Genomic DNA, 22,040 nt, shown 5'->3' with positions numbered 1-22,040 from the left:
GGCTCCGGCGCTGGGGGAGAGGAGAGTTTTCTTCCTGGTTTGGCCCAGAGTAGCCACCAGGGTTCCCTGGGAAGTGCTGGAGGTCCCCTATTTCGAAATAAGCATCTATACAGCACTTATTTTGAATTAGCTATTTCAAATTTGGCGTTATTCCTCATAGAATGAGGTTTAACTAATTTGAATTAAGTGCCCCGCTATTTCGATTTTATTTCAAAACAGCGGTTTACCTGTATAGACGCTCTTAAAGCTAATTTGAAATAACGGCTGTTATTTTAAATTAACTTTGCTGTGTAGACATACCCTAACTCTTCTTACAGTTAGGACATTTTTCTTGAGATTTAATCTAAATCTGCTATGCTGTTGTTTTTTTGCAACATATTTTTTACTCATTTTGAGAATGTAACCCAACATGATTCCCAGATCATTCTTAGTGTTGTTGCTGTCAGCCAGTGTTCCTCTATTCTGTATTTGTACATTTGGTTTTTCTTCAAGTGTAGCACCTTCACTTGTCTTTGTTGAATTTCATTTTGTTATTTATAGCCCAGTTCTCTAATTTATCAAGATTCCTTTCAGTTTTAGATCTATTTCCGAAGTGTTGGCAACCACCTTTAGCTTTGTGTCACCTGCAGATTTGATCAGTAGGATCCCTACACTTATATCCACATGATAAAAAAGATGTTAAATAATGCTGGCCGCAGATCATATCCCTGTGAAACTCCACTTGAGGACTTCTTCTGTTAATAGCTACTCTTTATTTGCAGTTGTTTAATCAAATTACATAGCCATTTAATTTTGTGAATTTACCAATATTCATATAATGTACTTATTTATCTGGTATCTTGCTTTCCAGATCCCAGGCTATCAGCCAAATTTTTCAGTAGGTCCTCAAATTTGTGGTGCCCTGCTCAAGACATTTAGTACAGCCAACATTTATTCAGACAGCAGAGTGGGGGCTATCCTGTTTATTGCATCGAGTGTAACATGTATGATTACCTGCCCTGTGGACGGGTGGCGTATGTGTGCACCCGTTGCAAGGAGCTCCTGCCCCTCAGAGACCGAGTTCGGGCTTTGGAGGACAGGGTGGCTGAACTGGAGGAGCTAAGGGAGCTAGAGAGCTATGTTGATGAGACTTTCCGGGACACTGTAGTACTGTCCCACCTCCAGTCTGAGAGCCCCAGTGTTCTTAAGGAGGATGAAAATCTCAAGGGAACAGAGCATTTAATGGGAGTAGAGGGAAACCATCCCGTAGTTGGGACCCTCCTCCCAGAGGATGTTGCGGTATCATCTCGCACTGAGGATACCTCTGATAGGGAGGGAATGCCAGCTAGGAAGAGGCAGGTGTTAGTAGTGGGTGATTCGATCATTAGAAACATAGATAGTTGGGTTTGTGATGACCGGGAGAACCGTATGGTCACTTGCCTGCCTGGTGCGAAGGTTGCGGATCTCTCGAGGCATCTAGATAGACTTATGTGTAGTGCTGGGGAGGAGCCGGTGGTCGTGGTACATGTAGGTACCAATGACATAGGGAAGGGTAGGAGAGATGTCCTGGAGGCCAAATTTAGGCTGCTAGGAAAGAGACTGAAATCCAGGACCTCTATGGTGGCGTTCTCGGAAATGCTTCCAGTTCCACGCGCAGGGCCAGATAGGCAGGCAGAGCTTCAGAGTCTCAATGCGTGGATGAGATGATGGTTTAGGGAAGAGGGGTTTAGATTTATTAGGAACTGGGGACACTTTTGGGAGAGGGGGAGCCTATACAGGAAGGATGGGCTCCACCTAAACCAGGGTGGAACCAGACTGCTGGCACTAAACATTAATAAGGCCGTAGAGCAGTTTTTAAACTAAGAGATGGGGGAAAGCCGATTGGTGCGGAGATGCACGTAAATCGGAGAGAGACTTCTCTTAGAGGAGAATCCGTTGATAGAGATTCTCTAAGCTGTAGTCAGAAAGAGAGGAGGGGAAAGGGCAAACCATTGGCCAGAGCTGACAAACAACCGCATAGAAAGGAATCCAATGCATCAGGGAAGGGCAGACAAATAACCAGTGGCAAATTTTTAAAGTGCTCGTACACAAATGCTAGGAGTCTGACTAATAAGATGGGTGAACTAGAGTACCTCGTATTAAATGAGGAGATAGACATAATAGGCATCACTGAAACCTGGTGGAATGAGGAAAATCTGTGGGACACAATCATACTGGGATATAAAATATATAGAAAGGATAGAGCAGGCCGGGTGGGTGGCGGAGTGGCACTGTATGTGAAAGATAATGTAGAATCAAATGAAATAAAAATATTAAGTGAATCAACATGTTCCATAGAATCGCTATGGATAGAAATTCCATGCTCCAATAATAAGAAATTAGCAGTAGGGATATATTACCGACCACCTGACCAGGACAGAGATACTGACATAGAAATGCTGAGGGAGATTAGAGAGGCTACCAAAATAGAGAACTCTATAATAATGGGGGATTTTAATTACCCCCATATTGACTGGATACATGTCACCTCAGGAAGAGAAGCGGAGATAAAATTTCTCAATGGCTTAAATGACTGCTTCTTGGAGCAGCTAGTGCAGGAACCCACAAGGGAAGCGGCAATTCTGGATTTAGTCCTGAGTGGAGTGCAGGATCAGGTCCAGGATATAACCGTTACAGGACCGCTTGGGAATAGTGACCATAATATAATAACATTCAACATTCCTGTGGTGGGAAGAACACATCAGCAGTCCAGCACCCTGGCATTTAATTTCAAAAAGGGGAATTACACAAAAATGAGGAGGTTTGTTAAACAGAAATTAAAAGGCACAGTGACTAGAGCCAAATCCCTGAAAGCTGCATGGAAACTTTTTAGAGACACCATAATAGAGGCCCAACTTAAATGTATACCCCAAATTAAAAAACATAGCAAGAGACCTAAAAAAGAGTCACCGTGGCTTAACCACCATGTAAAAGAAGCAGTGAGGGACAAAAAGGTATCTTTTAAGAAGTGGAAGTCCAATCCTAATGAGATAAATAGAAAGGAACATAAACACTGTCAAATCAAGTGTAAACATGTAATAAGAAAAGCAAAAAAAGATTTTGAGGAACAGCTAGCCAAAAACTCAAAAAGAAATAACAAAATGCAAAAGTCAACATGGTTTCTGTAAAGGGAAATCCTGTCTTACTAATCTATTAGAGTTCTTTGAAGGGGTTAACAAACATGTGGACAAGGGGGATCCAGTAGATATAGTATACTTGGATTTTCAAAAAGCCTTTGACAAGGTCCCTCACCAAAGGCTCTTGTGTAAATTACATGGCCATGGGATAAGAGGGAAGGTCCTTTCTTGGATTGAGAACTGGCTAAAAGACAGGAAACAAAGGGTAGGAATAAATGGTAAATTTTCAGATTGGAGAGGGGTAACTAGTGGTGTACCCCAAGGGTCAGTCCTGGGACCAATCCTTTTCAACTTATTCATAAATGATCTGGAGAAAGGGGTAAGCAGTGAGGTAGTAAAGTTTGCAGATGATACCAAACTGTTTAGGATAGTCAAGACAGAAGCAGACTGTGAGGGACTCCAAGAAGATCTCACCAAACTGAGTGATTGGGCAACAAAATGGCAAATGAAATTTAATGTGGATAAGTGTAAAGTAATGCACATCGGGAAAAATAACCCCAACTATACGTACAGTATGATGGGGACTACTTTGGCTACGACAAATCAGGAAAGAGATCTTGGAGTTATCGTGGACAGTTCTCTGAAAACTTCCACACAGTGTGCAGCAGCGGTCAAAAAGGCAAATAGGATGCTAAGAATTATTAGGAAAGGGATAGAAAATAAGACCCAGAACATCTTACTGCCCCTGTATAAAACTATGGTACACCCACATCTTGAATACTGTGTACAGATGTGGTCTCCTCACCTCAAAAAAGATATTTTGGCCTTGGAAAGGGTTCAGAAAAGGGCAACTAAAAAGATTAGGGGTTTGGAATGTGTCCCATATGAGGAGAGGCTAAAGAGACTGGGACTTTTCAGTTTAGAAAAGAGGAGACTGAGGGGGGATATGATAGAGGTCTATAAAATCATGAGTGGTGTGGAGAGGGCTGATAAAGAAAAGTTACTTATTAGTTCCCATAATAGAAGAACTAGAGGACACCAAATGAAATTAATGGGTAGCAGGTTTAAAACTAATAAAAGGAAGTTCTTCTTCACACAGCGTGTTGTCAACCTGTGGAACTCCTTGCCAGAGGAGGCGGTGAAGGCTAGGACTATAATAGAGTTTAAAGAGAAGCTGGATAAATTCATGGAGGTTAGGTCCATAAAAGGCTATTAGCCAGGGGATAAAATGGTGTCCTTGGCCTCTGTTTGTCAGAGGCTGGAGAGGGATGGCAGGAGACAAATCGTTTGATCGGTCAACCCTCTCTGGGGTACCTGGTGCTGGCCACTGTCGGTAGACAGGAGACTGGGCTAGATGGACCTTTGGTCTGACCCAGTACTGCCGTTCTTATGTTCTTATGATATTTATTGGTCCTTATACTTCCCATTATCTTTAATGGTACTATAGATGCTTAGTATATCTGAAAATGAGATGCAAAGTGTTTCAAGTAGTACACCCAGAAACAGAGTCTCCAAATCAATGACCACTTTTTAAAAGACTAGGGCTGTCTTTCTAAGAGGTAAACTGATGTGAAAAATGAGAGTAGTAAGAGTATAATTACGGCTCTCACTACTCCATTGCACAAGAGGCCCAGATGCTTCAGGAAACACTCTTAAGTTTTGGGGCAAGAACTTATGTTACTTCCATAGGCATCACATACCTTTTGCATATATTTGTGCAAAAATGTGTTACTTTCTACTTGTTTTATTTTCTTAAAACTAGCAACAGGCCAATGTTTGCCCCTTTTGCTTTATTTAAATATTTCACATGTTGTATACACAAAAATATATTACATTTGTCTAAGTCCTTCCATGAAGTGTAATATTACTACTTCTCTCCCCTAGACTTAGGATCAGAGCTGTACAAGAGCACTGGATAATGACACCTTCTTGTGACTGTTGCTTACAGCAAATAATTTCTAGTTACTATGCATATCTGAATGATTTGTAATTTGATACATCATAATGTTTTCTGCTTTTGCTTTTGTTTTGTGACATTTGAAATCAGTTCTCTTTATACAGACTCTTATGAAAAGCACTGGATAGCTTATATATGGGCTTGTATATGCAAGGTGGTTTGGATACTCATGGCATCTTTTCTCTTCTTTAATGAAGGCATTGGAGATGGAGGAAATGAACTGGGAATGGGAAAAGTAAAAGAAGCTGTAAGGAAGTACATAAAAAATGGAGATGTTATAGCTTGTGATGTTGAAGCTGATTTTGCTATTGTTGCTGGTAAGTTAAAAAAGGTGAAAACAAAGTACATGTGTTGAAGATTAATTTTGGTTTGGCACTTTGCTCAGTAGGTCATTCAGAGATTCAGGTACTGTAAGCTTTCTCTGTTTTGTGTCTAATCCTACAGGGTGTTGAGCATTCATATCTTTCCTTGGTATAACTGAAAATGCTCAGCACATCATAGGACTGAACTTCTCATAAGTTCCTGCAAAATGAAAAGATCACTTGATTCTAGAGTTCCATTTGTGAGTTACTTTGGAACCTTTTTAACTTTTAGAATTCGGTTAACTGCATTTAGAAACTGTATTCAATAATTAAATGTGTTGTGTTCAAAAGCATTCAGCCTATCTCTGCTCCCATTGAAGTCAGCTCTCAATAGCTCTGCTTACATTAAAATCAATGTTGCTCCAATGGGAACAGAACTAGGCCAACAATGACTACTTATGAAAATTCCCACCCTAAATAAATATTAAAATCATTTTACTCTGAAGGAGAACCACACAGCCTTCATCTATGCAGGAATTAAATTAACTTTGTATTCATGAATGTTTTTAGGGTATGTGGTACCATACTAGGATAAAATCCATTGCACTATGATCAATATGGGATAATGAGAACTCTGTCAAATAATCTCTGCAGGCTTCTATACATTCTAAGTTTTGCATGTATAAAACCACAAATACAACTTCATAGTTGGAAGCCTTCCCTATACTATTGGGTAGCATGAAACAGGCATTAAAGAAATTAATAGAGAAGACGACCAAATCAGCAATGACAGAGTCACAAACTGTGTGGTTTCAGTTGTGCTGTAGTTTAGTGCATAATGAGAGGTCACTTTAATAGAAGGGAGAAGTGAAGCTAGATTTTCAACACCAATGGTACAAAAATGGGAAGTTGTTGTGGGGAAATTGGGATTGAAGAATCTGATTGTTTCTGCTATGTGTAAGTCCTAAAGATGCGGTTCTAGGAACTGCAGCATTTATGCTCAGAGCAGCTGACTAACCCAAGACATAGCAAAGGAAAGAAAGGAATGTGTCTTGAGCAGGAAGGTCAAATGAAGAATGTAACTAAAATTCATTTCCAAATTTTCTAAAAATGGAAGTGTGGAAAATGTGAGTGTTCCCTACTTCTGAAAACAGATCTAGATGCAGTAGTTGTGCAGGCGAAGGACAGTACAGGCAGTCCCCGGGTTACGTACAAGATAGGGACTGTAGGTTTGTTCTTAAGTTTAATCTGTATGTAAGTCGGAACTGGAGTACAGATTCAGCCGCTGCTGAAACTGACCGCCAGTTCTGACTTACATACAGATTCAGCTTAAGAACCCCAAGCTTCCCCAAGTCAGCTGCTGCTGAAACTGATCAGTGCTGATTCCAGGAAGCCTGGGGCAGAGCAACTCTGCCTCGGGCTTCCTGTAGTCAGCGCTGGTCTGTTTCAGCAGCGGCTGACTTGGGGACGCCTGGGGCAGAGCAGCTGGGGTGCTGCTGGGTTGCTCCAGTAGCACCGCTCCTCGGCACTACTGGACCAACCCAGCAGCACCCCAGCTGCTCTGCCCCAGGCGTCCTGATTCAGCCACTGCTGAAACTGACCAGCAGCGGCTGAATCAGGACGCCTGGGGCAGAGCAGCTGGGGTGCTGCAGGGTTGGTCCAGTAGTGCCCAGAGCGGGTGCTGCAGGACCAATCCGCAGCGCCCCAGCTGCTCTGCTCCAGGGTCCAAAACAAAAGCCTGGTCTGCTGGGGGGGGGGCACACTATCCTTGCCCCCCCCCCCCCCCCCCAACAGACCAGGGACATGGGGAGCAGAGCAGCAGCGGCAGCGGGGTGCCGCGCCTCTGAGGCTTTGCTCTGGCAAACTCTCAGAGGCGCGGGAACCCCCCTCCCCCCCGCGGCTGCGGCTTCAGTCCCGGTGCCTGTGGTCTGCTGGGGACCGTCCCCAGCAGACCACAGGCACCGGGTCTCACGCGGCAGCAGCGGCGGATCCCGCGCTTCTGAGGCTTTGCTCTGGCAAAGCCTCAGAAGCGCGGGAACCCGCCCGCTGCTGCCGCTTGAGTCCCGGAGCCTGTGGTCTGCTGGGGACGGTCCCCAGCAGACCACAGGCACCCGGTCTCAAGCGGCAGCAGCGGCGGTTCCCGCGCTCCTGAGGCTTTGCTCTGGCAAAGCCTCAGAAGCGCGGGAACCCGCCCGGTGCCCCTGGTCTGCTGGAGACGGTCTCCAGCAGACCAGGGGCACCGGAGCAGCTTACGAACAGGGCTTTCTCGCCCCGGAGCTCGCAGGTAGCAATCCGCTACCTCGACCTCCGGACGAGAGCCCCGTTCGTAAGTGCAGATCCAACGTAAGTCGGATCCGCGTAAGTCGGGGACTGCCTGTAGTCATGCTAATGGAGTTTCTGGATCAGTAATGACAAAATATGAACTCTGCTGAGAGAAATGCACATTTGCAGACACAGTATTAGAATGTGATTGAGTGTTTTCAAAGAAGTTGCCAAACATTACTTCAGATAATAAAGTTTAAACTATTCTCAGTGTACAAATAATTTATGAATATTAATTTTGTGGGGATAAACACAATCCCACAAATTCCTAAAATAATAGATTTCATCAGTAGTCAGACAATAATTTGATGCTTTCATCATGGCTGCTTCTCTAATAAAATGGCTGAATTCTTTACTCAGACTGTGCTCTTTGTGAGCCAAAGAAATAAACTAGGAATGTTACAAAACTTTCATTATAAAATCTGACACCATGCAAAACTCATCTGGTTTTGGAAAAGCCGGTTACTTAACTCTGGCTAAGTCTACAAAAGTTGTCAAGTCTTGGATCATTTAAAGCCACAAAGACTCCATTGCTTTGAATTTTTGCATTTGTTTGAACTGCAGCCCCCTAACTTACACTAGTGGCTATAATCCTGCACTTATTAGATCTGAAATAAAAGTTCATACAAACAGGTAACAAACCTTGATCAACTCTAAATTAGACATAGATACAGCATACAACAAAGTTGGGAACCTTGCTATTACAGAAGATACCCAAATGTGAATGTGAATGACAAGATTTGTATCCACAAAATGAGATGAAACATCATTTAGGAGTAAAAGTACAGACTTGGGAGTTGACTCTTGAACTCTATTCCTGGCTTGCTCATTTTTTATTAGATAACTAATATTACCCTAAATATGAATATGTCCTTTGAAGGACTGTTTTTAGAGGAATGTCAATAAGTTGTATGATGTATCTCATACAACACAGGTAAGCTAATAATAGCTTGGAAGAAAATTGTTGGTTCTATAATATTTCCCACAAGATGTTTTCTGGTAACATGTTTCTGCACGGATAAAAAAAATAAATAATTGTACACCATAATAAAAATAGACTCTCTGTGGAATGGTTATTGCAACAGCACATTGCTGTTCTTATAAACAATTTCAATCAAAAACAGTAATTAGGAAAATCTTGCTAATAAAACCCATCAAATTGTGTATTTTAACACTGGTTCATAAATTCTCATCGGCTACATCTAGACTGGCATGATTTTCCGCAAATGCTTTTAACGGAAAAGTTTTTCCGTTAAAAGAATTTGCAGAAAAGAGCGTCTAGATTGGCACAGATGCTTTTCTGCAAAACACTTTTTGCGGAAAAGCATCCGTGCCAATCTAGACATGGTTTTACGCAAGAAAGCCCCAATCGCCATTTTTGCCATTGGGGCTTTTTTGCGCAAAACAATGCCGCGTTGTCTACACTGGCCCTCTTGCGCAAAAGCATTTGCGCAAGAGGGCTTTTGCCCGAACGGGAGCAGCATAGTATTTCCGCAAGAACACTGACAATCTTACATGAGAGCTTCAGTGTTCTTGCGGAAATTCAAGCGGCCAGTGTAGACAGCTGGCAAGTTTTTCCACAAAAGCAGTTACTTTTGCGGAAAACTTGTCAGTCTAGATGCAGCCCCTATGGCTAACTTTGTCACTGACAATCAGTGTTCCCCTCTAATTTTTTCCACCCCTGAGTGGAATTCATTTTTTTATGTGCACCAGTGTGGAGGTGATGTGCAACACACCACCTTCACATTGGTGCATGTAATTAAATAGATGTGGCGGGGGTGGGGCAAAGTGGTGCTGAGTGTGGGAGGGGTCTCCGACCTGGGGCAGATGTTTAAGGACTCCAGTGGGGGGTGGGGTTGGGAATGGGGGCTCAGAACTGGAACAGAGGATTGGGTTGCAAGGGCTATGGCTGGAGGGCTCTGGGGTGAAGCTGGTCATGAGGAGCTTCAGGAGTGGGGCTCCAGATTTGGGAAGGAGCTGAAGGCTGGTGTGCAGGAAGGGATATAGGCTCTGGGATGGGGATATGGGCTTTGGGTTGGCTCTGGGGATGAGGGCTTGAGGTGCAGGAGTGTGCTCAGGGCTGGGGGAGCGGGTAGGGCAGCGGGATGGGACTCGGGCTTACCTGGGTAGCTTTCTGATGGGGTCAGCAGAGAGAGAGGCTTCCCTCCACCGGCTGTGGCAGCATCATGCTGAGGCCAATGGGAAGGTGCTCCTTCACACTGTCCCTGGGAGCTTCAGGGCTTGGGGAGAGAGATTTGTCTTCACTGCAGCTCTGAGGCCCTGGCCAAGGCTTAATATTTCCTGCATATGGCTTAATGGGAAGCTGCAAAGCTGCACACCTTAGGCGGAACTTTAACCTAATCAAAGTAATTTAGAAGACTAAAGACATATCTACTCTCTAGCTCTTACGGCTGAGTTTTTTAATGTAGTAAATTTCAACACAACTCTAAATTGAGTAGCACAGTAACTTTTCAGAACATAGAAAACTAGCAGGGCATGTAGAATGAACTGTAGGAAATGTTTGTACTATTTTAAAACATTTCATTAAAAAGCTCTTGTCCCAAATGCATATTAATACAGTCCTACCTCTTCCCCACCATTTGAGACCAGTATAGATTAGGTACACTCACGATTTAAAAAAACTTTCTGCATTTAATTTTTACTGTGAAGTTTCATGGTGATTTTCCCTTGCAGGGGTCTCTAACTGGGGAGGTTATGCTGTTGCTTGTGCACTGTATATTCTCAACACCTGTGAAATACATGATCGCTATCTGAGGAAAGCCATAGGGTTCTCCAGATTGTCGGAGAAGGCAAACTGGGCATCAGCACTGCCGTCCATTACTAAGGTATTCTCTGTTGATAGAATTGGTTATGGGATACTAAAGCATTGAGCTATTGGTCACTGGTTCAAAACCACTACTATCACATGGCTATTTAATGGGCTACAGGAAATGAGTTTGGCTTTCAGTCCAATTTCTACTGGACAAGAGTACATACCACAAGCAGCATTCTCAGAGAATGGTCCATTGAATACATGGACAACATAACCTTCTTCTTATTCTTATAGATATGCCATTGTTGCCAGCTTGATATGCCTGTCACTCTTGAGCTGAGGGCTGGATACTCAATGGCCTCACAGTTGAGCTCAACAGGTTGGATCTTCCCCAGGGTCCCAGCTATCCGGGCAACATAGCTAGGTAGCTAGGGTCAGTAGCACCACTCTCTTTCTTAGGACAGCATAGCCTAGAGGCCAGAGTCAAAAAACGAAGCCCATCTCTTCCTCAGGGCAGTGTTGCTTAGCAGCCAGAGTCAATAGCCAAGCTATGTTTTCTCAGAGCAGTGCAGTCTAGCAGCCAGAGTCAACAGCAAAGGTTGCTGGGCCCTGTTGGTGGTGGGGTTGCCTATTGCTGTCTCAGTGGGCAACCCCTGAAACATGCCAAGCTGTTCCAGTATGTCTACCATTCCCCACAAAATGCCCTTGAGTCACTTCCTGTCTGATTCTCCATGTCTCTGGGGTCTCTCTCTCTCCCCTCTTGGCAGCGTTCTGTGCTGATATGGAATCATCTTGGCATGCAGTTGGTCTTCCTGAGATGGTCTCCATGCAGGTGGTCTTCCTTGCCCTGTCACCACCATCAAGAATGGGACTAAGGCAAATCAATGGGAGGGCATGAAAAATCTTGTATATTTCAGGTGTCTGTATTGCACCTTTCCTTGGATAAATATGCTTTCACTGTCAGTGGCTGCCAGAGTCCTTTCACCAGCATGAAAGTCATTTTAAAACAGTTAAAAATATATTATACTTGGGCCCTCTGAATACATCTGCTTCTTGATTTCTATGAGTATTTTGGACAGAATCAGTAATACAAAGAATTTGAAGGGTCAGTATAAGCAATTCTAGGGTATTATAAACTCCTTTTCCCCAGAGCAATTCAAATACATTTGAGAGAGACCAGGAAGATTGTAACCACTTTTTGAAAACTACAAATATGTGATGTTATTCCAAAGCTGCAGTATGGCAAAAATAAACAATCTCTCCTCTTGGTGACCTAGCAAAGAATACAAGTTGTGGTCAGACAATCCTTTATCTCTGATCAGAATGTCACCATACTACCATAAAGAGAATCTCTTAAAACCCTCTGTAGATGCTCAAATACCATGTGTCTTGGGATGGTCACATGTTACATAAATATCATCTCCAGACACACCCAACTGCCAGAAAATGTGAAACACATACTAAGATGATTAATATTAAAACAAGGGCAAAGATACCCATCCCCAGAACACAGAAGTATCTAAGGGTACAGCAGCATTATTTCAGAAATAACAAAATGTGTGTCTACACAGCAAGCCATTATTTCAAAATAATGTTGAGCTGAAGGAATTTTTACTCTGACTCCTGTAACCCCCATTTCACTAGGAGTAAGGGAAATTGAAGGAAGAGTGTTCTTCCTTCAACTTCCTGCTGTATACAGGCAGTCCCCAAGTTACGCAGATCCGACTTATGTCGGATCCGCAGTTACGAACGGGGCTTTTCTCGCCCCAGAGGATGGGAGCAGCGGGACGCCCAGATACGCCGCGGTCCCGCCACCCGCGTCCTTGGGGCGAGAAAAGCTGCTCCGCGTCTCCCTGGTCTGCTGGGGGGGGACTCCCCCCCCCCCAGCAGACCAGGGAGACGCAGAGCAAAGCCGCGAAGGATGCGGGCGGGACTGCGGCACGTCTCGACGGTCCCGCCATCCGCGTCTCCCTGGTCCGCTGGGGGGCGGGGGGGGCACAGTTAGTGCGCCTCCCACCCCCAGCAGACCAGGCTTTTCTCGCCGACGATGCCTGGGGTAGAGCAGCTGGGGCGCTGCCGGGTTGGTCCCGCAACGCCGCTCCTCGGCGCTACTGGACCAACCCGGCAGCACCCCAGATGCTCTGCCCCAGCCGTCCCAAAGTCAGCCGCTGCTGAAACTGACCAGCGGCTGACTACAGGAAGCCCGAGGCAGAGATGCTCTTCCCCGGGCTTCCTGGAATCAGCCACTGATCAGTTTCAGCAGCAGCTGACTTGGGGACACCTGGGGTAGAGCAGCTGGGGTGTTGCCGGGTTGGTCCCCACAGCACTGAGGTGCGGCGCTGTGGGGACCTACCCGGCAGCGCCCCAGCTGCTCTGTCCCAGGCGTCCAAATTCAGCCTGTTGAAACTGATCAGCGGCTGAATCCGGACGCCAGTTCTGACTTACATACAAATTCAACTTAAGAACAAACCTACAATCCCTATCTTGTACGTAACCTGGGGACTGCCTGTACACTGCTCCAAAAGCTGAATTAAGCTATTTCGACTTAAGCTGCGCAATTGATGTAGCTGAAATTACGTATCTTAATTTGACTTTTGCCCTTAATGTGCTGCAGGTAAGGAAGGGTTCTCCAGCCCCCTAACAAGTGTTTCATAGTTTTTTTCATCTCGCAGTAATACCGCTGCTCTCTATCTAGAAATATAACCTTTCTTTCTTCCTAATTGTACTTACATCGGTAGAAAATGGTTTAATTCCCAACAGTAAAATTGTAATTGGAAATCTGTAAAGGTTTCCATTTGAGGGAGCCAACTATTAAAGTGTTGTTGGCTTAATCGATTACTTCAAGTTGAAGCCCAGGAGTGAACTTTATTTACTAGATTTGATATGTACTGCTTTAAATATTTCTAAATTCAAGAAGGGACAGAGAATTGAAGTGTTCTTTTGAATTCTGGTGTTCCAAACAAATTTTCACCAATACAGTTCTGAACTCAGTATAATTTTGTAACCCATGGAAGTTTTCAAAATTAGAATAAATTAAAATGGCAGAGAGGAATCAGAGTTTTACTTTTTCTTTGATAATAAAAAAGGAACATAATCAAGGGCACATCTACATAGCAGGGTAAAAGACAAAATAAGATACGCAACTTGAGCTACATCGAGTGCATAGCTTAAGTCAAAATAGCTTATTTCGGCTTTTGATGCTATCGATGCACTCTTCCTCCGACTTCCCTTACTCCTCATAACATGATGGTTACAGGAGTTGGAGAAAAAAGTTATTTTGTTTGAGGTTAGGGGATTGTCTGTAGGAGAGGACTGGTCTGTCCCCCAAGGTTTGTGAGAGTGAAGGATCATTTTCCAGGTTAGGTTGTAGATGGTTGTTAATGTGTTGGAAAGGTTTATGTTGGGCGCTGTAAGTGATGACAACTGGTTTCCTGATGTTTTCTTTGTAGGACCTATCTTGAAGTAGCTGATGTCTGGGTACTCGTCTGACTCTGTCAATCTGTTTTTCACTTCTCTGGGTGGGTATTTCAGTTTTAAGAATGCTTTATATAAATCCTGTAGGTCAGGGGTGGGCAATAATTTTTGGCCAGGGCAAGGTGGAAGGGGCGGGGCCTAAAATTGAAGGGGAGGGGCAGGATGCTTCCAGGCTTCCCCACCCACAGACCAGGATTGGTTTGGGGTTGGGGGAGCCCCTTTGTCCCCCCCTTTCCCACTAAGAACCCATGCCCCTGGCAGGGTGGGAAGAGGCTTTGCATGCTCACCTACCCCCAGGCCAATTGGAGCGTGGGGGCAGGGAAGTGCACAAACATTCCTCTGCCCTGCTAGGAGCATGCAGCACTTTTCTAAGTACCATGCGCTCCTCGCAGGGCAGGGGAAGGGAGGAGGTAGCTTCGTGCAGCTTCCCCACCCCCAGGCCCTGATTAGCCTGGGGGCAAAGGGGAGCACACGAAAATTCCTCCATCCTACCCCCAACCTGTGAGGAATGCATGGCACTTCAAAGTGCCACGCGCTCCTAGCAGGGTGGTAGGAGGCTTTACGCGCTTTGCCTGCCCCCAGGCCAATCAGGGCTTGGGGGTGGGGAAGCTGCATGGAGCTTCCTCCGCCCTGCCCCCACCCTGCGAGGAGTGCATGGCACTTAGAAAAGTGCCTTGTGCGCCTAGCAGTGCAGAGGAATCTTTGTGTGCTTCCCCGTTCCCGTGCTGTGATTGGCCTGGGGGCGCAGGAGCATGCAAAGCCTCCTCTCAGGGCAGGGGTAGGGCGGAGGTAACTTTGTGCGCTCCTCCCACCCACAGGCCAATCAGGGCTTGGGGAGCGTGTGAAGTCTCCTCTCGCGCTGCTAGAAGCATATGACACTTCAAAGTGCTATGTGCTCCTGGCAGGGCGGAAGAAACTTTGTGAGCTTCCCCCACCCCCTAGCCCTAGCCGGCTTGGGGGCGGGGGAGAGGCAGGGCCTTCGCAGGCCTGATCAACCTGCTTGGTGGGCCAGGTCCAGCCCACGGAGACCCTTTTTCCCACCCCTGCTGTAGGTATTTGTTTCTCTCTGTGGGATTGGATTAAATCTGGTTGTATTTTAGGGCCTGGCTGTAAACAATTAATTGGGAAATGTGTCTTGGATTGAAGCTAGAGGCATGTAGGTAAGTGTAATAGTTGGTAGTTTTCCAGTATAAGGTGGTAGAAATGTGTCCATCATGTAATTGTACTGTAGTGTCAAGGAATTGGATCTCTTGTGTGGACTGGTCCAGGCTAAGGTTGATGGTGGGATAAGAGTTGTTGAAATCCCTGTGAAATTCTTCAAGGGTCTCCTTCCCGAAAGTCCAAATGATGAAAATGTCGTCAAAGTAGTGTAAGTAGAGTAACAGTTCTAGGGGGCAAGAGCTGCGGAAACTTTGTTCAAGGTCAGCCATAAAGATGTTGGCATGTTGTGGGGGCATGCGGGTGCCCATAGCTATGCCACTGACTTGAAGATATAAATTGTCTCCAAATTGGAAATAGTTGTGGGTGAGAAGAAAGTCTCAGAGCTCTGTAACTAGGCGTGCAGTGGTGTCATCAGGGATAGTGTTCCTGACAGTCAGTAATTCATTGTCATGTGGAATGTTTGTGTAAAGAGCTTCTACATCCATGGTGGCCAGGATGGTGTTTTCAAAAAGATTACTGAGCTTCTGTAGTTTCCTCAGGAAGTCAGTTGTGTCTTAAAGATATCTAGATATGCATAGGGTCTGAGGAGAGAGTCAATATAACCAGATAATCCTTCTGAAAGTATGCTAATGCTTGAGATGATGGGTCATCTGGGATTTCCAAGTTTGGGTATCTTGGGTAGCAGATAGAAAACTCCTCACTGGAGATTTGGGGGGGGGGGGGTTTGTGTACATTTGGTCGTGAGTTATAGCAAGGAGTTTTTTGAGCAGTTGTTTTAGGGTTTGTTTGAGTTTTTTGTATTCTTTAGTTGAATCAGAGGAGAGAAGCCAGTAGACTCTGGTGTTAATGAGTTGCATGCAGTTAAAAAAAAAGGTACCAGATTCAGTAGAATTTTTGCTTGTTTTTGCTTCCAGAAAAAATTCAAAAGTAATCACACACAACATAAGAACGGACGTACGGGTCAGACCAAAGGTGCATCTAGCCCAGTATCCTGTCTGCCGACAGTGGCCAACACTAGGTGCCCCAGAGAGGGTGGACCGAAGACAATGATCAAGTGATTTGTCTCCTGCCATCCCTCTCCAGCATCTGACAAACAGAGGCCAGGGACACCATTTCTATCCCCTGGCTGATAGCCTTTTATGGACCTAGCCTCCATGAAATTATCTAGCTTCTCTTTAAACTCTATTATAGTCCTAGCCTTCACAGCCTCCTCTGGCAAGGAGTTCCACAGGTTGACTACATGCTGTTGAAGAACTTTCTTTTATTAGTTCTATTATGGGAACTAATAAATAACTTTTCTTTATCCACCCTTTCCACACCACTCATGATTTTATATACCTCTATCATATCCCCCCTCAGTCTCCTCTTTTCTAAACTGAAAAGTCCCAGTCGCTTTAACCTCTCCTCATATGGGACCCGTTCCAAACCTCTAATCATTTTAGTTGCCCTTTTCTGAACCCTTTCCAAGGCCAAAATATCTTTTTTGAGGTGAGGAGACCACATATGTACACAGTATTTAAGATGTGGGCGTACCATAGTTTTATACAGGGGCAGTAAGATATTCTGTGTCTTATTTTCTATCCCTTTCTTAATAATTCCTAGCATCCTATTTGCCTTTTTGACTGCCGCTGCACACTGTGTGGAAGTTTTCAGAGAACTGTCCACGATAACTCCAAGATCTCTTTCCTGATTTGTCATAGCCAAATTAGCTCCTATCATACTATACGTATAGTTGGGATTATTTTTCCCAATGTGCATTACTTTACACTTATCCACATTAAATTTCATTTGCCATTTTGTTACCCAATCACTCAGTTTGGTGAGATCTTTTTGGAATCCCTCACTGGCTGCTTCTGTCTTGACTATCCTAAACAGTTTTGTATCATCCGCAAACTTTACCACCTCATTGCTTACCCCTTTTATGTACAGAAAAATACATTAAGCATATCTACAGTGTACTGCATCAATCTCCAAATACTATAGTTAAACTATTATAATCTGTAAGAGTTTGAAACCATTTCTATATAAATAAGCATAGATTTTATGACTGGAAATACATGTCATTTTTAATTTGACTTCTTCTATCAAGAGAATGCCAAGTACTAAAAATGTTTCTCACCTTTCCTTCCTGTTTCTCCTCTTATTGTATTAGGATTCAATCAGGTGTAGTGCTAATCATCCTCAGTTCTTACTGAAATCATTAGATATTGAGGATACTGATCATTGTGCGGAGTCAGGCACTTTAAGAGAGACTGGGAAAGCAGGATTGATATAGATTACCCCAGTATTTTTTATTTCTTCTCTTTTCCCCTATTTCTTTTCTTTTCAATCTGATTGTGTATATATATCAAGAAATAAATTAGTTAGGGATGAGAATCCCAAATAGTGGCAGAAGCTCTTCCAAAGGTGAATGTATATTACTTATCATGGGACCCCCTCCCATGCACTGCCAGCCCCAGCTCTTAAAAACAGTAAGTTTGAATTAACCCTGGGTTTTTGGGACTGGGCTTGAAATGATGGGTTAGGGTCCTCAGTGACTCTGAGCTGGGGCCAAAGGGTTTGAAGTTCAGGAGGGGGCTCACGAGTTGGGTGGGGGTTGGGTTGTGGGATGAAATTCAGTCTGTGGCTGGTGGTGTGGGCTGTGGGTTGGGGCTGGGTACATGATGCAGTTCAAGATACAAGCTTTTGGAGGGACTTTGGGTGCAAGAGAAGCTAAGAGTTGAAGTGTGGATGGGGTTCAGGATTTGGGAATAAGTTAAGATGTGGAAGGGGATTCTGACCTAGGGCAGGGGTTTAGGTGTGAGAAGGGATGTGGAATGTGGATGATAGCTGGATGGAATTTACATCAGGTAACTCCCAGTTGGTGGTGAAACAAGGCTAAGACAGGGTCCCTTCCTGCCCATCCTGGCTCCACACTGCTCCTGGAAGTGGCTGTCATGTCTAGGGACCAGGTGGCTCATTACAGTGCACATTGCCTATGCCATAAACACCTCTCCCGCAGCTGTCACTTGTTACAATTCCCAGCCAATGAGATCTGAGGAGTTGGTGTTCAATGTGGGGGCATTGATTGCATCTCCACCTTGGGACTGCAGAGACATGCCAATGAGCCAATGCTTGCGGCCTCAGCCCTGTGGAGGGATGCCATGGCTTGGAACTTCCAGCCCACATGGTGAAGACTTGCTGCAGGTTGGATGAAATCAAGCATTGGGCCAGATCCAGACCACAGGCCGCAGATTTCCCGCTCCTGCTTTACAGCCTACAAATGCACTTATTCCTATTTTTGCTCAGCCAACTGCTCAGACAAACAAGTTTGTTTACATTTGCAGGAGATAGCACTGCCCACTTGTTGACAATGTCACCTGAAAGTGAAAACAAGTATTCTCATGGCACTATAGTAGCTGGCATCAAAAGACATTTACATCAAATGTGCTCTCATACATCCCTTCATGCTTCAACCACCATTCCTGAGGATGTGTCCATGCTGCTGATGGCTTATGTTCTTAGTCAAAGCAGTGCAGACCAATGCATGTTCATTTTTATCAACAGAGTTGGGTGCTACCATGAGAAGGTTGATTTTTCTTTCCTGATGGTTTGTATTCTGTAGTTTCCACATTAGAGTGTTGCTCTGTTAAGATTTTTGAACAAAAGCACCACACTTTGTCCCCATCAGATTTTGGAAGGCACATCATATTCTTATCCCTTGGGTTGAGTGCTGTAGCTGTCTTTAGAAATCTCACATTGGTACCTTCTGTGTTTTGTCAAATGTGCAGTGAAAGTGTTCTTAAATGAATGTTTGCTGAGTTATCATCCAAGACTGCTATATCATGAACTTCATGGCACAATGCGGGTAAAGCAGAGCAGGAGAAATATCTAAGGAGTGTCCCCCAAGAAGTTCAGTCACATTTATTTAGCACATTTTTTAAACTATCTTCATCAGCATTCAAGTACATCCTCTGCAATGGTGGCCAATGCATGAAGGGCATACCACTGTTTAGTATATCTAGCATATAAATATCTTTCAGTGCTGACTATGAAAGTGAACACCTTTTCTCACTTTCAGGTGACATTATAAATAAAAAGCAGGCAGCATTATCTCCCATAAATGTAAACATACTCGTTTCTCTAAACGATTGGCTGAACAAAAAGTAGGACTGAGTGGACTTGTGGGCTCTACAGTGTTTTGGTTTTGAGTGCAGTTATGTAGTAAAAAAAACTACATTTGTAAGTGTACTTTCACGATAGAGATTAAAAATACTATTATAATTTTTACAATGCTAAAATTTGTAATGAAAAATAATATAAAGTGAGCATTGTACTCTTTATATCCTGTGTCATAATATATTTGAAAATGTAGAAAAGCTTCAAAATATTTAATACATTTCAATTGATATTCTATTTTAACAGTGTGATTAAAATTGATTGCTCATGATCAATTTTTTAACACTGATTTTTTTTGTTAATCATACGAGTTAATTGTGATTAGTTGACAGTCCAATTAATAATTTTTTTTTTAGGAAGAAAATTTGCTGAAAACTCTCATTCAATATGGTGTTCGTAGTGGAGTAACTGCCAGTCTTGAAATGGAAGTGGATGGACTACCCTTCTACAACATACATTCAGTTATGATTGAAAAGCTGCTGGCGCAGACACTGCAATGATTTTCCCCTAATAATTTCTAACCTCTGAAGTTTAGAATAGAATGTAACTCCATGGCCAGAATAACAACCAGAAAAGGCTGGTTCTATGACTGTAGGTACTTATATGCTTCCATCACTAGTATCTGAGCATGTTACAATCATTAAGGATTTAGCCTTTCAACATTGCTGTCAACAACTAGAAAAGTTTCATTAGCCCCATTTGGCAGACATGAGATAAGGAGAGATTAAATGATTGCATCAGGCTCACATCAGGCATCTGACACTGAAATGAACACAGCTCATGCCTTCACCACAAGACCATTTTTTCTGTTTAAGTGTAAAATTCTGAGTTATAATCAATCACTTGAACAATCTTTAGCCTTATATAGTAACAGGTGACCCATTTTTCATGAAAAAATGTTTTGTGCCATTAAATGTAGAAGTATTATCACAATTGTTTATTCCTGTTTTACTAAGCCTCAGAGCTGCAACAGAAAGTAGTGTTTGATTTTGAAAAGACATATGGAAAGGAGCTGCAATGAAGGGGAGGTTAAAAAAAGTAAGAGGCTTTGTAGCAGTGAAAGTCCTAACTGTATTATCTACACACTTCCAGCAGCTCCTCTGACTGTGTATTCTTTTGATTGTGGATAAACAAGAGACGCTTTAACTGAATTAGTGAAATAATAAGAGCCTTGTATGACTCCTATGTAAAGTATAGGGAAATAATGATACTGACACTTTGCAGAAATTTTCTTTTGATACGAAAGGTCTGGTTTGTGTGTGCATGTGTCTTGCTCTCTTTCTCATGTTCACACTGACACACATTCTAGTTTGTGGCTGAAGGAATTCCACTAATTGATAACATGTACTTAAATTCTATAACCATCAATTAGTAGCTGTACCAAATATACTTTACAACGTTAATTTTAGTCAAGAATGTTTTGACATAATAAGTCTTTGTCCCCTCCCATCTTTCCTCCAAACATAGGCTATGTCAGCTACCTTTCACTGGGAAATATTAAGTTTAATACTTACTGTTTTTCTCTAAATAATAAAGATCCCAGTTCTCAGTTTAATCCAGTGATGATGTATGGCATTTCCCTGCCTATTGCAATGCGATTTATGATGTTATAATGAAAAGCCATGGTGATAAAATTTTTGGGATAGTAGTGTCATTAAAATTGCACTGTCCAGTAGGATGAATTTCATTAAACATTGAGATCATGCATCCCTTTCTGTAGGACAGATGAAATTTTAAGGTTCTAATGGCCAAATTCTGATTCAATTGCACAGGTTTCAGTCTGATATTACACTCAATCTGAATGAAATTTGGCCCCAGGTATGTAACAACTCAGATTAGCCTGTCAGGTAGATGACAATTGCATGTAAAATAACATACTCTGCATTCCAGCTCCATATTTTAACTGGTATGGAAGACTGTAAAGTAGTGAAACACAAATAAGGCAATGGATGCATTTAATCTTAATACAAACTTTGTGTGTTCCTTATACAATCTTAGATCAGAAAGAATGAATAGTTAAAGTTGTGTTTGTGCAGACTCCATTTCCAACAATATTCTAACTGTTTTACTGCGATTTGGAACTGCTACCAGTGCCATGTGACCTAGAAGCCAGCAAAAAGATAGAACAGAATGGGGAAGGTTTGGGAGGAAATAAAGATAAATAACACCGCTGATAAAGAAAAAAAGTGTGTGTGTCAGGAAATCAATCCAGCATCATGGGAGCACTCAGCAGAAAGAAACTTTAATCAACTAAACAAACTGAGTGTTAATGTAAACAGCCTAATCCTCTTCTGGGCGTGGGGATATAATTTCTTATGACACAAACAGGAAAGAGAGAATGATCTGAAGTCTCTCAAATGGATTCTGTGGGCCAAAGCCAAAAAGATAGTTACTCCGATCACAGAGCAAATCAATATGGGAGGAAAATACAATCAATGCATTGTTTATTAAATACATTTCCTTATTATTTCTAGTGTATTTCTATACTTTCACAGTGAGGTTCAGTGCTGCATTCAATATGTATTATTTGCTAAGCCCTGATGACATACATAGCTCTGAATAAGACAGTCCTTTCCATGAGAAGTTTACAATCTGCATTACCAGACAACACAAATCAGACCCAGAAGATACAAAAGTCTGCCTTTCAAAGTCTTTTAAATAAATTGGGTAGTTACAATGGTGTTATTGTGTGAGTTGCACAGAACTGATGTGTTTCAAGAAGAGCTTTGAAAGTACAGATTGGGTGCCAAGAGCAGCAGCGTAGGTGAGATTTTAGGGTGAGGGCAGAAGGCAAAAAA

At 43.2% G+C, this 22,040-nt stretch overlaps 1 protein-coding gene across 7 annotated transcripts in view; it reads left to right on the top strand.

The window, feature by feature from the left end:
• Positions 1–21,709, top strand: part of DGLUCY (D-glutamate cyclase) — an 85,016-nt gene extending 63,307 nt beyond the window's left edge. For all 7 annotated transcript variants that reach the window (XM_075926723.1, XM_025190959.2, XM_025190957.2 and 4 more), the window contains exons 11-13: positions 5,250–5,369; positions 10,371–10,522; positions 19,599–21,709. In XM_075926723.1, the coding sequence (XP_075782838.1) occupies positions 5,250–5,369; positions 10,371–10,522; positions 19,599–19,742 (416 nt within the window). In that variant the 3' untranslated portion in view covers positions 19,743–21,709. The remainder of the gene's footprint in view (positions 1–5,249; positions 5,370–10,370; positions 10,523–19,598) is intronic.
• Positions 21,710–22,040: the final 331 nt, after the last annotated feature.

This window comes from Pelodiscus sinensis, chromosome 4, assembly GCF_049634645.1.
Source record: "Pelodiscus sinensis isolate JC-2024 chromosome 4, ASM4963464v1, whole genome shotgun sequence".
NCBI classification, from domain to species: Eukaryota; Metazoa; Chordata; order Testudines; family Trionychidae; genus Pelodiscus; species Pelodiscus sinensis.
This window is presented reverse-complemented; position numbering and strand designations above follow the sequence as displayed.